We start from the raw sequence: 16680 nt of genomic DNA, 5'->3' as shown, positions 1-16680 counted from the left end.
AAGATTGAAAAGCAGACAGCACGAAAACAGTTGTTCTGATGGTTGATTGTAGTCTTATATGTATTTGCGGTTCTAGTGCATCTCGTATGAGAGCCAATTCCTGGACAAAAAATAATCGAACAGTTTCCACCCAGCCGTTACGTTCATTCATTATGAACGGCTCACCAGTGGTTTATTTGTACGATGCGATGCTGTATGTACACCGTCAGAAATAAGCGAGCACGGAACATGCAGCTTCGCAAAATGGTTGAACACTGCACTCAGAATACATTCTTCTTCGTTAGAGCAATAGCATCTTCTTCTCAGTCGAGACTAGACAAGCTATCTCGGTGAAAATTAATGTTTCTCTCCAATGCAACACGAGGGTCCATGTTAAATATTCGAATAGTCTTCTGTTTTCGAGAGAATGATGTATTCTTGCAGAATGTACTAGAATGCGAGATGGAAAAAAGAATGAAATTGAAGACGGCAGCTGGACACTGCGTTTCTTTGTGAAAAATTTAAAACTAATCACGTTGGTCTGCATTTTTCTCTCAGATTCCCAGTCGCGTGCACATTCTTTTTGTGCCTCAAGATATGCATACAAACTATATATATAGTACAAATCCTTTTTTTAACATTCTACGTATAATAAAGTTATCATTTTTCAAATTTGTCTCGCATATGGTATACAAATATTTATTGTTGCCGATTATTATATTTATTAGCAAATTTAATCGAAATTGCTAATATGCTTCGAACATGAGAGGACATGTGAAGCTGCATTAAAATTTCGACTTACATTTTTAACCAGTCGTAGCCTTATTAATTTTATTCGGTTGACTAATAAATAATTGTTTTATAACTTACTGACAAATAACACAAATTAACCACGTCTAATTCCCTGTGATACTAACTAACTACGACAGCGAGAAGGCGAGTCTAATCACTGAATAATTAGCCGGATAAAAAATTTATATTTTATTAAACAGCTCTAATAAATACATGTTTAAATTAAATGTGGTACGATAATTAATGGAACAATGTACGCGACAGATGTGAACAATCTCGTCTTTTATTGTTTTCATATTGTGGCAGAAAAAGCATCAATTAAGTAGTGTAGAAATGTTTTACATTACAAATCTTTTGTGATTTAATTATATATTTGTATGTAATTATTCAATAAATCGTCCTTTTTTTTGTCTTGCTTGTATTAGTTTAATTGTGATTTGTAATCAAATGTTGCAACGCAAATCAAAAGAGAACTCTGCTATATAAGCTTTCAAACTCTTATTACTTCCTCTGAAACGGAAAATGTATGATAATAAAAATCTATACAGCAGTATAATTCTGTTCATTTTCAGAGAGATTTTATTATGCAATGTTCTGTACATACATGCTTATTGACACTGTGATGCAAGAATGCCGCGTCAATTCAATTAATCAATTTGTATTTATTAACCAATTCAATAATTCCGTGAAATAATTACAATACAGCATGCGGTACATATTGAATTACAGCTGTAATTCAGAAAAGAAATTGCACATAGTTGTCACTAATAATGATTTGAGATAACGAGACTATCCGTGTTTATAAACAAATTATTCGTAATGCAGTTTTCATAAGGATGCATTATCATGTGCGTAGGAATAATTACGAACTTCAAGGTTGTCATGAATGTCAACATGAATATTCTCGCGTAAACACAACCATGTGTATGATAACCAAATTATAGCGGAGTAAACAATCGAGCCTCGGGGTTAAAAATGTGAATGCTGCAATCACGAATCAACTCTGGATGATAAATTGCCAATGTAAAAAATTTTAAAAGCAACGGTAAAGACGATAATTCTATTCCGTATTAATTGCGCCGATCCCTTGTAACTAATTTGTCTGACCTTTTGTCTAGATTATTATTACCACTCGGCTTAATCAAGGTCATAATTGCTGGCTGTTTGATCCAGTCATACTATACGTAATGAAAGCAATATCTCGCGGTAAGCCGAGCTGCGAATGAAACGATAGCTCGACCAATCAAAATCTATGTATTCGGGACTCGTTATTTTCCTCCCCCAGATTCTCTGCACGTGATTTACGAAAATCTCAGGTCATTCAATTTAAACTTGTTCCATACGTCATGGTGACGTACGAAATTGTACATACTGATATATAATAGTGATAGGTCATGTTTATCCGGTTAATTTCTAACTATTAATCCTTTTAATGCTAGCACTTACACATACATATACACGCATACATACACCCACCTACATATATGAAATCTCCATTACATGAAATAAAAATAAAATATACTTCTCTTCGTGACTAAAATAAATATAAACGAAAAATTGAAGCATGACATATTTTTAATAAACAGTAGTAAATGTAGAAATTTTTTATTTTCTGTAAAGGATTATATATGATATTATAAGGATTATATTATAAAAAATATCACGTTACATAAATATTTCCATCGAGTTTTTACAAATGTTTCTATTGGAAAAAGTGTTAAGTAAACACTATGAAGTACTAGATATGTATATATATATATATATATATATCAGCATAATCATTTCAAATGCCTGATATCTCTCGAATACTATTCACGGATTCCTTTATCAGAAAAATCCTATCTAGTGCGTGCCTCCATTAAGGTAATTCCGTATAAGCATGTCCGTGTAGCCGTTTACATTTTTGTCACGTAGGATCTCTTTGTCCTCTTATAATTTCCACATGAGTTAACACCATAACCATTTGCACATGTTTATATTGTTTAATCAGCATCTCAGTACAATACATTTTATTATAATTTGCTGAGAAATTATGTATCTTCCGAGTAGAGAAAGGAAGTAGATAGAGAAGGAGAAGAGAGAGAGAGAGAGAGAGAGAGAGAGAGAACTTAAATTTTATTTGAATATTAAATATTTATGCATAAATATTGTCATTATGTTATAAATATTTGATGTTTAAATAATAAAAAATTTCATACAAAATTTAAGATTCTGTTTTATTATTCGATTAAATAAATATAAAATAAGAAATATCAAACATAAATAAAATAACGGGTTAATTAAAACGACCTGACTAGCCAAAATCATTCAATTTATTCACACCTGTGTGAATAAATTAAATGATTTTGGCTAGTCAGGTCGTTTTAATTAACCCGTTGTTTACAATTAAATACTAGCGATTTTAATCTCTAACTTATAATAAATAAAATATTATCTAAAATTAAATATAAAGAATAAAGCTACAAAAAGTGTTATTAAATGCGAATTTTATTATTGATCGCCGAGATAACATTGATGAAAATAATCAACCATTTTACGAAACATATGATTTTACATTATTCCATAAATATAATGTATCAAGAAGGTACAGCACACTAAGAGATAGAGTTGACAGACTGTGAGCACACATATATATTATGCAATACCGTTCGGAAGAGCAGGAAGATAAAATATATCTTTTCCTATACATGTATATTGCCATAAATTTACGATGACTTTTATTAAGTTATGGATAGAGGTATTATTTGAGTAGGTATAACAATATATTACATATTATTTGATAGATATATATAAGCAACTAAATGAACCGTATTTAAATTTAAATTATGGGGAAATCATGGATTTATTATGTCTAAACAAACTACGTAACATTTCCCGTACATAATCCCTTTGTGGCAGTTTATTAAGAGTATCCTTCTATCTCGCACAAAATAATGATACATGCTTGACATATGAAATAATATGAACAGGAGAGTCAATATCAAAGTGAAAAGATTGATTTATTCATTGTCAGATACTATTTATCGCGTTTGCAACGCATACTGAAAAAAGTAGAATTGTTACACAATAAATGTGAAAAATCGATAAATTAAGAAAAGCGATCGTTAGCATTTTTTATTTTTCACAATCCTACACATTTTCAATCTTTGATATTTCAAAACTAATTTCTGATTTTGAAAATCGTTAATTTAAATTTGCATAAATATAAAAAAAATAAATTTGTATAAATTAAAAAAAAAAAAAATAAAATATAAGTACAAACAATAACTACGAACAAGTGTGCAAACTACGATTTTATTTTTTAACATATTTTTCAATAACAATGTTTGAAGTATATATATATGTCGCAAAATTTGATTCGAATGCTACATTATTCTATGTAGCAAACTCTGAATCGTATCTAGCCTCAAGTGTGCAATATACAATACGTTATATCACTAGAGAATCTTGTTTTATTTACTATCATTGTTTTATATTACCCTGTCGTAGATATTGTTCTCTCTCTCTCTCTCTCTCTCTCTCTCTTTATCTGTTTCAATATATATATATATATATATATGATGTAGAATGCTACACGTGATTGAGGAGAGGCTAAAACATTGCGAGATGCTCACGTCAGTTTCTTCCGTTCGAAGCATCCTTGATTTCAAGTAACAGTCACAATGTTATTTAAATAAAATTAATATATCTTTAAACGTGTGCTCGTTATTTTGAAAAGATTGTGATTAGCGCCTTATCATTTTCATAGTTGTTTTTATTTTATTTCTTTAATAATAATTAACGTTTATTTTTTTTAAATCAGTAAATAGTATCCAATAAATATAAAGAATCTGTAACTGCTAGTGTTCAATATTAGTGATGTAATAATAGATGGAATTATAAAAAGAAAAAAAATGTTAAAAGAAAGTAGCTCTCACTTTTTGTCAAATTTTTAGCTACAATAAACTTGTCTAAATTATAAATATATCAAACTTTATCTACGTTCAGTTATAAACATCCCCCTTGAGAAACTCAGTGTTTGCATTACTGAAATACTTTAGTGAAATTCAGGTAACCGAAGGATATCAAGCCATCTGCAAGTTTCAAATTATTGTCCTGCACAGACCGCAATAGAGGAGTTAGTTTCGCAAAATGGCACTCAAAATATCGCGTTATTGAACTGCAGATGTCACAATAATGCATAAAATATCTAGACAAAGTATTATTATTAAAAATTCTCTTTTATTCAGCATCATTTTCATTAAGAAATTATATATATCGTTTTAGGGTTACGTTCCAAAACGTCCTCTCCGAGGAAAATTTTACTCGAAATATATAGTACACGTAACGTATACTAAATTATATTGAGTAAAATTTTCCTCGGAGAGGACGTTTTGGAACGCAACTTAAAATAATATTTAGAGATTTTTTACATTATTAATTTTAACATTATTTAATGAAATATTCCATTTTAAAACCTGAATTATAATGAATTTACATCACCAAGAAATTCTCTCTCATTTGCAGACATGTACGTACACATAACAATACATACAAAAGATTACATACATACCTTCTCATGTAATGATATTTGAAGACCACCGCGATTACAAGAATGTTGGCCGTCACTGCGAGCGCCATCACTGGTACATAGAGGATGATCAGCAAGTAGTTAGTCTCTCCGTTAAATTTTTCATAGAAATCCCACAGTATATCGGTCATGACGTCCATTTCCATTACACTGTCGTTGTAAGGGATCGAAGAGGACATCTCATTGTTGTGTGCGACCTCGATTCTCGATGTCGCGGTCGCCTGCGATGTCGATGTCGTTGTCGCCGACGTAATACCAATCGTGTTCACCCTCATTGTTGCTGTCTTTTCTCTCTCGGGAGTAAGCACTGATGGGCCAAGTTAGGGGAGGGAAACTCACCAGTCTACGTATTTTACCGCTCGGCTACGTGAGCGGAAAAGAGTACGCGACTTCCAACGAGCATACGAAATATCTCGATCCTCGGGCTGTGTCTTAAATCAACAAAGAGAAGAGCGCGTTCAGAGATTGCACGGAACTGCTATAATTGTCGCTTGGGATTGTAACCGAACCGTTTCTGCATAAACGAAGGAAAAGTCGCAAGATATATAAAAGTGGTTTTACTTCATTACTCTTCTTTTCATCTCTTCGTGTATACAATTTGTAATCAGATTGCGCAAAAGACACGATTTTATCGATTCAAATGATCTTTACCGCTGTTTGAAATTGATATAATTTCACTGACGTCTTATCAATAATCTTTTTTTTTTTTTTTCTGTTTTTCTACGATATGTCTCGGATATTTTTACCGTTGAAGATCAAAGCTTTAAATTTAAATTAGATTACTGTTTCTAACAGAAAAATCCACTCTCGTTGAGATTAAACCTGTCTTTCACAAAATTTTTTGTTTGGTTTTGAATAATTTATTCGTTTTTCGGATAAAGAACAGTCACACGATAGAAGACACACAGGCACGAATGAGATTACAGAGTTATCGCTCAAACCTCCTGCGAGTTATAATTAATGCATAATAAGCGCGCTTCGCTCTTTCGTCACGGAAATAAGGACACGTTTTCGTCGCTTGAATTAAATCATGTGCTGATATCGCGCATTGCGCTGCATACACGTGTAACGATGAGAAACGTCGATTTCTCTTCAAAGTACAAGTAAAATACGACGGATGCGGGTATAATATATAGATATGTACGTATCGCGTAGCGATTACAACTTTTGTTTCCCCTTCTGAAGTAAAGTGATGACGGTGAGCGACGAGATGAGATAAATCTTTCACGTGCAATGAAGAATGGATTATCGCAGAATCTGCTTTTTCATTTGCTTTTATCAAGAACGATAGTATGCCAAGACGGCTTGATGTTTGTCGATTTCAGGATAGATTTCTCGGAATGGATTTCTCAACTCTCGACATAAATCTTGAACGGATGCATGCCTCAAGCTTTAACTTTGCGATGCTATTGATGCGATAGTAATATACTATGTATAATGCATACAATGCTATGAATATAATTGAGATTAAAATCCCGAGTGTTATAGATATACGAGTTATGCTATAGACTTTACTTACGTCATCGTTTGCCAGAAAAATGTTAATAAATTCCGCAAAGAAATGCGTGCGCACGCACATTCAAATGTAAAGTAGTCCTTTTTCGACCGGTCATAAATATGTATGTATGTACATCGATAATCTACTATTTCCGCTATTACGACATCATCATCCAAGATCGCATATTTTTTTACATTCGTTGTTTGAAATTGCGTTTTTTTTTCTATTGACTTAATTATAAATTAATAATGAAGAGATTATGAAGAAAAAAGACTAATGAAGAGATTGTTTATCAAAGATCGATCAATTCCTCGTGTAATTATAAAGATACACATTGTGTGTACATTTTCAGTTTGTATTTTAAAGTTTTTTAATAACGTGCACTCCATTTAACAAAAGTAGCAATATAACGTTAAAATAATTTATAAGTAGACTGAAAGTTATGTTTCAGAAAATTTTTAGACTAAACGATGAGAAGAAAAGTTACACAGTAAAAATTAAAATGCTAATTTTAACATTTTTTGCATGTCCCAGAAAGTTCACTCTAAATTTTAAGTTAAAATAACTCATTTATTATATGTTGTTAACAAATTAGAAATGTCAAGTAATTGACACAAAATTTTACATTTATTTATATTATTGTGACTTTAAGCGTGATGTAAAAATAACATACAAATTAATTAAAAACTACATGAAAGAGTAGTTATAATAACTCGCGTAAGAAATATTAATAGAGCATTTTAAAGTTCATGATTATTCGATTTATTTTAACTTTTCTTGTTAAACTGATCTTGAAACATTTTGATTGTTAATGATATGTTAAAAATACTCAAAATAATATTCTATTTCTAAGAGACATACACAAAGTGTTAAGTTATGAGGTTGACATATGTAATACATAAAAATGTTATAAAAATAACACTATCAACTGTACGTTAATTTTACATTGTAGTAATCAAAACGTGGTAACAATAAAAACAAAAATATATGTACGTGTAATTTTTTACTGTGTATTTATCAGGAATTTAAAACGAAATGTTTACACATCAGTCAATTCTGCTATGGCATTTTTTGGTTTATTGTTAACAAAATTTTTCTGCGGAAAACTATACTATGTATTGCTGAGAATGAAAAGATGAATGATTAATTACCATCAGAGAATGCACACAATACACATCGATACGAATTTCGTTCTTCCGTTTTTCACTTGTTTTATTACGATGCCACGATACATTGCGTATTATTTCTAGAATTTGCAGGAAGTTTATTGCAATGTAACAGCAATTCATCACCGTAAAAGTATCGATTTTTATCCTGGTAATCCGGATTTGTGAGATAGAAAATAATAACCACCCAAATAAAAATTGACAACTAATGCTATCATATACGGATTAAAAATAATCGTCAAAAACTTGATTAATCATCGACGATGTCTTTCCGATTATTGCATATTGTTGCATGATGTGGAACGCCAATTGACACAAATCCGAAAATTGACATAACTGATTTAATATAGACAAAACGCGCTTTTTTTATATCATATTATATATCAATTTTCGTATTTTTATATTGAGCAATTATAAAAATAATATCGAGAGTTAAACTCACCGAAATGATTCAGCTTTCAATCCTTGCAGACGCGAAACCAAAAGCAAACCAAACAAAATTAATTTTCGCTGTATAAAATTTCACTTTAAATTTCAATATCTCTTGAAAGTACTTTCTTCAAAATGAGATACACGTCGTGGAATCACCATATTGCCAATCAAGATCGATCGTCACACAATCACATCAGAACTTTTCACTACCGACAAGTCCGTAACGTTTTCATCGATCGGTTCGCCATATGCATGTTCAGCAAACGTATCGCTATCGCTGTCGATTTCTCAAACGAGATAGTTGCGTCAAAGATCAAAAGAAGTGTCTGCCACGGTCGAAAAGTTGCGGATGCGGGTCTACGGCAAACTGATTGGGAAGAATCGCGGCTCCCGCCGCCAGTCTTAAAAGCACACGTTGACAGATCACACGGCGCGCTTGCGTCCTTTCGTCCATCCGCCTTCGCGCACGCTGTACTCTTCGGATGAAAGTCCGTACATTGAGTCCTACACCGAAACCGCAAATGCTTTCGAAAACTTTCATCAGAGCCTTTGTAATGAAATGACAAATTTCATTGAAATTTAATTCAAAATACTATCAACAGAAGAATTCAATTAATAATGTTATTCAACCAAAGTCGCAAAATACTTTACTACTAAAGCAATTAAAGTTTGTTACTGTATGTTCACAAGAAAAATTCACGTAATGTCGATAAAGATTTTAATTTCAGATAATAATTTGTTAATTTTAATTTTTCGATTTAAATTTAGAAATATAAATAATGTAATGCTTTTTATAATGTAATTTATATATTTGGTTTGCAAATTTTTTAATCTCTCAATTCTTTAACGCAAAGAGATTAAACAATTTGATAATTTTTCAATTATTAAATTCATGCAAGAGCTTTGTCATCTGCTAAATAAAGTTGAAAATAAAGTTACAGAAAAAAATCAAAGCAAAATTGTTACTAACTTCAATAAACTTTTTCCATCCAAAAAGAAATTTTTCAATTCAGATTGCGAATTTTATTTAATACGAAACTTAATAGAAGAACGATAAACTTTTTTTACACCAATATAACGTATGTTCTTTCAAAATGCAGAAAAAAATAAAGAATTTGAAAATATTATATATAAAAAAAAAATATGTAATAGGAATATAATAACTATATATAATGAGCAACAAATATAAGCAGCTAATTTGTTAAATTCTCTTGCTCTGTTTATTCTCAGTTCAAATATTGTTAGTATTATTTCATAATTTATTTTATAATATCAATTCTAACAAATTATTTTTGAGGTGCTTCAGTCTTTTCGAATAAAATTTATATTTAATTTTGTTTGTTAACATATTGCGTATTGCAAAATTGTGATTTTAACGTAATATCGTCGTAATATCAAACGAACGATGGAATTTTCCCATCGGATCTTGCCCATTCAACGAACGGTTATATTTTCCAGCTGTCAGCAAGATTCATCACTAAGAGGGTGCGATCCTTCCTTTCCACAAATAAATTCAACGTCCTCTTCAATCTTTCCTACTCTAAGCTGGTGCCATTCGAAGCGTCAATTTACGATCACAGGAAGAGAAAATGGATTCCAAAATCTTTGTAATTTTTATTTTACTAAATACATGTACGACTGTTTTGAGTATCACGTCGCAAGAGTATGCACCAGGTTTCTCACTTGTGAGTTTTTGCAGTTTACAAAAGTTCTTAAAGTAAAAAAGACCTATTCGTTGCACGTATCGCTGTAATCCGAGTGAACGAAGATTCTTCGAATTGTGGAGTGTTTTTCACGAACGTTTTGCGAACGGAGGAAGCCCCGCGATTATCACCGTTGTTCCAAGTAAATTACTAACCACCACCACATTGTACACAAGAGAGAAGCAAAGTTGACGCTTTTTCAACATCCACTGCCGGCCGATCGATGAACAAAACAACGTGTCACGCGCTCGCGACTCGTGTTGCTGTTGTGACACAACGTGCTCTCGATACAAAAAGGGTCGCGGCCGAATTTCAAGTATATTCTGTTACAGGTAAACGCTTCTCTGCGTTGAGTTGCCTGTCTAGCGTTTGATATCAAAGTTCGACTAATCGAAACGCGACAGAGACGTTACATCGACTCATTGTATCTCTTTACCTTTTATATAGAGACAAGAGACAGGACTGCACCCTTCCTTTCAACGTGTCATTCATCGCCGATCCGTTAAAAAACCGTGAAAAAAGACGAGGCTGGAATTAACGGTTGTACGATAAATCAATCGATCGATCGATCGATCGATCGATCAATTAATCGCACGAACGTAACGTTGTGTTCCGGAGATTACGCTAGACGTTAGCGCTATGAAGGATCACCAGATAGGTAGTTATACCGGAGGCTATCTGCGAAAGTAACGAAAGTTATGAAAACACGCATTCCGGGCAATCTTAGCCAGATGATTTTATGCAGCGGTAGATTAAAATATTAAATAAATCCCCAAGCGCAAACCATGATTTTGTGGCTTATTATCCGGAGCGTTACTAAAAGTTTTAAATCAAGAAAGTTCCGAATAGAAATTCAATATAATTCTTAGTAATAAAATTTAAACTAAATGACTTTGTTTTTTATTGCAATAAAACCAAAAAAGAAAGCAAAAGAGTTCAAGATATAATTCATAGAAATCTAAATAATCACTTAGACGTCGAGATAAAGAGCGTCGGTATCTTGCAACAAAACTGTTTAAGTGAATAATCGATTTTCTGTTTCAAAGTGATGCACCGTCTCTCTTTCCAAGCTTGAAGTTGTAGAGATTATTTTCACACGGAGCAGCAACACATTCGCGCACGATTATTCTATTTCCTATCTTTATCATGCCATGCAAATACTTCCGATATTTTAAACAGGAAGATTGATTCATGTTATTCTTTTCGAGACTTACCGAGAGTAGCAATGGAAGATCGATGCGTATGATTCCGAAAAGGGCATAATAGTGCACCTGTTGTAGTTGAAAATACGTCACAGCTTCCACATTGCAATCCTGCAATCATTTAATATTTAATATTATATATTGTGTATTGTATGTTGATTAATATCTGATAGATAAAATTGACTGTCTGTAATAAATCAATAAAGAAACCGATTTTTATTTTATTTGTTATTCTAAAAGTTTCTTATTTCATATATTAATTTTATTATTGCATATTAATAATTATTCAATTCTATTTAATCCTATTTTTCTGATACGATAATTATAAATATTCGCTTATTATAAGTTTTAAATAAAATAATTAATGATAGAAGACCTTTTTTACCATTTCTCGTAAAGAATATTTTTAAAAAATAAGGAAAGTTGCGAGAAGTGAGTTTGATGCAATTAGCTTTTAAGCGGAAGTGAAACTTTATTACGTGATAACAAGATAGAGGTAACGACACAATAATATTGCTGCAGGAACTCGCAGTTAATTATGCAGCTCAGTTCATTTAATTGATTAAATGCTTTTTAAGAAACTATTAATTATTAAAATCGCTATTCTATAAAAAATGACTATTTTTAATATGAGAGATTTAATGCAATAAATTTATTGACTTTCAACAACTGCAATCTTATAATTAAACTTTTAATTGAAGAAACGTTATTTGTATTTTCTGTGCTTCGATTAACTACTTATAATTTTAATTAAGTAATATTATATCTAAAGTTATATTATATTTAATATTATTTTTTAATTTCTATATCAATATAATTAGGAGAGATATTTTCTAAAAGCTTGAAATTATCATAAAATTTTGACGTAGAATAAATTGGCATTTACCTGCATAAAACCTCGCTTTGCGAGAACGGCCGACGACGGAGCGAAAGCGATCTTGCCGACGCGATTTGCCTTTGAGAAATAGAATAATGAGCTTATTCATTGGAAAAAAAATTTTCTTGCTTGAATATGAATCGACATACCTGAGTCGCGGTCGCGTGACAGATAATGCTGATGATTAGTAAATTTGTTACGCAAGCGAATACTGACATTACTTCCCTTACTACTAATAAAGGTAGCGAAATTGCACCACCGTCGTTTATCGTATAAATGCGCGTCAAGGTATTGAAAGACATGCTGGAAATCCACAGCAAAAGCTGTATAGCGTATACGGAGTTTATCATCTCGGTCGCGTTGGTGAGACATGAGTGTAACCACCATACCTCGTGCAAGCGAAACTGCTTGCTCGATCGATCCACCACCATGATTTTGCCATCTGTTTAAACACGCATTATCGCATCAACGAGATAATTATTCGTGAATGTTGAAGACACTTTAATTCATGCAGTTTGCAAAACATTATGCAGATAAGACATATTAAATATTGTAATACTTCAGATAAGACATATTAAATATTGTAATTTATAGGGCAGTAGGACAATTATGTATTATATTATAATTGCATTTTACATTTCGTTTGCATAAATGAATTTAGTAAACACGTGAAAAATCGTTTTATGAATAAAAAAACATTCTTTAGATATAAAATAACTAAATTAAAGGCTCTCAATATTACTAACAATAAATTAGGCAATGAAGAGCCGACGCGGATGTAGAGCGTGAAATAATTTCAAAACAATTTTTCAATTAATTATTTATTCCATGATCCATACGTTTCGGACCTTCGAGCCTTCTTCAGTGACTTAAAAATTATAAAAACAACCAAATGAGATAAAATATAAAATAACAATAATAAGAGAACTAACAATCAATATACATACATTTGCCTCAATATGCAAGCAATGTGAGCTATCTCAACCGATCTTTACGCATGATCTTTTAGGCGTTTAATTAATTAATAATTTAACTAATAACTTTACTTGACGTTTAATCATAAATATATTTTCGTCATTTCATCAAAAATTCTATTTATTTGTACTTAAAATAAGCGATAAATTAACACCATTATTTATTTGCTAGGCCTTTTATTCATCCTTCATTTCTATTCTGTCTCCATTGGACAAGTCGCGTGAGAAAGCAGGCGTGCCGACACACTCAGGCAGCGAATGTGGATGATAACAGGTGACCAACATATGTTCACAAAAGAGAAAAATAAGAAACTAATGAGAAATGAGAATAAATGGACAGTTTGGAATAGCAGAAAATTGCAATGTTGTATAGGATGAGTCACAGAATCCAGACAATTTTTAAAATAAAATAAATAAATGAAATATATCTTATGTATATATATACTTAAATATTTATTTTTTGTTAAATAATAGTAGGATTTAGAAATCCATTTGAGCATATTACTTGATCTTATTCATTTTTTTAAATAAAAAAAAATTTCACATTTGTTAAATGTTCTTTGTATTTATCTTCTATTGTTTAATCTATTACGCAGGTTTGCATCGCTGTTTGTATCATTGTCGGATATAACTGTAATTTTTTCCTGTATATTACCGAACTCAAGGCTAATAGGGATAGATTAGAGACTAGAGCAATGTAGGATAAATACGGCCATTTGACAAATGTGAAAAATATTTTTAAATTTAAACAAAGGAATAAGATCAAGTAAAATATTCAAATAGCATTCTATATCTCTTATTGTTATCTGAAAAGAAATAAATATTTAAGTTATATTTCATTTAAAATTATTTCATTTTAAAAATTGTAAAGTTCTGTAACTCGTCTTATATACATATTATAAAAATTTTCAGACAATAGTTACGAGACCGATTTAAAAAATTCACATGCTTTAAACAGTAATTTCCTTTTATATTTTTACGTGATCTATATATGAATAATGATCTGTAACAAAAATCCTTGAAATTGTTGCGATCGCAACTATATTAATAATTGATACGAATAAACGTCAATAAATCAGTTTGGTGCATTAATCGTAATCGAAGAACGTGAAACACACATTGTTTTTCACAATTAACCCACCTTCGGGTAAAAGCAAAATTTCACAAAGACGACGAAATCTCTCGTACAGCAGAGATGACAAGCCAGCAAATGTTATCAGTTGCATCGACAGTGTTGCATTAACGACGGCATAAGTTACACCGTTGAACAGAGAATATCTGGGCTCGACTCTACGGATGACAAAATTCTGATTGACAGTATTGTTACATGAAATTCATTAAAGTAAGCTTATATTATTAAAATAAAAAAATATCAATATCAAATGGTACTGACTCTTTTCAATTTTCTTTCAGTTTTAATTTTTTATTTATCATTAACTTTTACACTTTGTAAGTTAAATTTGTGTTAAATTAAATGATAAAATATCGATAATTAGACAATTTTTTTTTCCACAACACAATGTGTGTCATTAGTTGTTGTGCTTCTGAAATAATTTTTCAATCTAAATAATTAAATTTAAATGAATAAATTTTATAATAAAACATAATATAAATTTAATATAAATTTACATAATAATTTAATATAAATTTACATAATAGAACAACTTGCTTTGTTGTGCAAAGAAAATATAAAATGAAGACTTTTCTTTAACAGAAAGAATGTGAAAGGACCCATTAAATGTTTAATATTCACTTTAAAATTCGTATATTAAAAGTTGTAAAGCTTATGTAATTACTCACAGAACTAAAGCTTACATAATTATGCAAACATGTAAAAGTTCAGTAAATAAAAGGAAAGGATATTATTTCAGAGATTGGGAGTAAAAATCTGTGGACTTAAGAAAAACTTTAAAAGTGCTTTGAGTAATAAAATCCTATTTATAGTCAGTTATTTGATGAATATCATATTGTCCTTTGAAAGAACATTAATTAAAGTCATATCATATTAATTAATTAAATTTTGTCTTGTACACGTTTCTTTTGCACACAAAATAACTTAATTAATATACATTATTATTATTATAATTTCTTTTCTTCCTCATTATTTGTTAGTAGATAAAATTTATTAGATAAAAATAATAAATACTCACTTAAATGTTATGTATCCGACTATTGACCAAAACGATAAAATAATGAAGACCAAGACCCAGCAAGCGTAACGCATTCGAAAAGAACATGTACCCTTGTATTTTGTTCGCGTATCGAATACGCGTAAGTGGGAGAGTGCAGCTCGTATTTTCCAATTATACAAAAATGTCATCGCAATGTCGCTCAAGACACAAGCATACGAAAGTATTGTTCTGACAATGGTGAGCATTAGAAGCCTCGGTCCTATCAAATCGTCCATATGGAGTATATAAAAATTCATTACACAGAAACTCATGTATAGCAACGCAAACAGAGCCGAGTAGACAGCACCGTATTTCATCACTACAATATCATCCTCGCTGACGATGTACAATCCGCAACCGAACAATCTCGCGGTATGCAAGAGCGGTCGTATATCACTCAGAGACACCATGGTATGGATCCTGACGGGGAAAATAAAAAATAAAAATCACCTTTCCTTTTCTTCCCTTGCGAAAAAATATCGTGATTCTTGTAAAATCCACGATTTCTTTTGGTATTCTTATAAATGCTTCTTAATATGGCGCGTCCTTATTCCGTTCTTAATGAGATTCTTGAGATATGCGTGGGAGAAACGCGAATCTACAAAGCCGAGTCGGAAAAATCACGTCGACATGACAAGGACTTCGTATACATCAATGAAAAAAAAAATGTCATTGCATTTTTATATAATGCTCTACAGAGCGGTAAAAATTAAGATAGAGATATAAAATATAAGAATAGAAATATTTAAGCCACAGAGAAAGAATGTAATTTCTGACTTTTTCAAGAAAATATAAATTTTTCCCTATCTTGTGGTTTGTATAATTTGCTTTTATAAAACGCGTATAAAATTGAAAATAAATATAAAATAAATACAGCTTGTGCATCGAGTTTTATGAATCAGAGACGTACCAAGAGTATCTCATATTTTTACCGATTCTCACGACAATGCACGAATGAACTAAATATTTCACTGGGATCGGAAATAGCTTTCATACTGATAACACTTGTGTCGTTTCGCAAACGAAAGTGACCGATCTTAAATTATAGCAATTCGATCTTAACGGCGTTAGATTTGTCAGATAGAAAAGGACATAAATTGCTAGAAATAGCCACTTAGAGAAAATTATAACTATATTAAAACTATACTATATCAACTATACTAAAACTAGTCTGACAATAAATGGCGGTGTCCGCCCTAAAGAACCGTATATACTACTGCCGGTCTGTAAACTAAGTTCTTCCACTTAGCCGCTTTAACTGCGATGGTAAGATAAATGGAAAATACGTTTGACGCATGTGTGTGTACATGTGTTAG

At 31.2% G+C, this 16680-nt stretch overlaps 2 protein-coding genes across 6 annotated transcripts in view; both read right to left on the bottom strand.

Moving 5' to 3' along the window:
* The window catches only part of LOC140675357 (neuropeptide FF receptor 1-like), a 32342-nt gene extending 22403 nt beyond the window's left edge, over positions 1–9939 (bottom strand). For 2 of the 5 annotated variants that reach the window (XR_012048366.1, XM_072909724.1), the window contains exons 1-3: positions 9881–9939; positions 8448–8941; positions 5324–5772 (exon numbers count right to left, since the gene is read on the bottom strand). Coding sequence is in view for 4 of the 5 variants with exons in the window: in XM_072909724.1 (XP_072765825.1) it covers positions 5324–5616 (293 nt within the window). In the remaining variant the exon portion in view is untranslated. Of the gene's footprint in view, positions 1–5323; positions 5773–8447; positions 8962–9880 lie in introns of those variants that run through there. The other 3 variants (XM_072909723.1, XM_072909721.1, XM_072909722.1) reach the window with 3 other exon arrangements.
* A 174-nt stretch (positions 9940–10113) lies between these two features.
* LOC140675360 (uncharacterized) lies at positions 10114–16573 on the bottom strand. Its single transcript, XM_072909729.1, has 7 exons — positions 16275–16573; positions 15344–15784; positions 14335–14483; positions 12369–12661; positions 12229–12297; positions 11355–11453; positions 10114–10818 (listed from the first exon to the last, which is right to left on the bottom strand). The coding sequence occupies exons 1-7, from the start codon at positions 16286–16288 to the stop codon at positions 10765–10767; spliced, it is 1119 nt and encodes a 372-aa protein (XP_072765830.1). The 5' UTR covers positions 16289–16573; the 3' UTR covers positions 10114–10764.
* Positions 16574–16680: the final 107 nt, after the last annotated feature.

The sequence above is a fragment of the Anoplolepis gracilipes genome, chromosome 17, assembly GCF_047496725.1.
Source record: "Anoplolepis gracilipes chromosome 17, ASM4749672v1, whole genome shotgun sequence".
Taxonomy (NCBI): Eukaryota; Metazoa; Arthropoda; class Insecta; order Hymenoptera; family Formicidae; genus Anoplolepis; species Anoplolepis gracilipes.
This window is presented reverse-complemented; position numbering and strand designations above follow the sequence as displayed.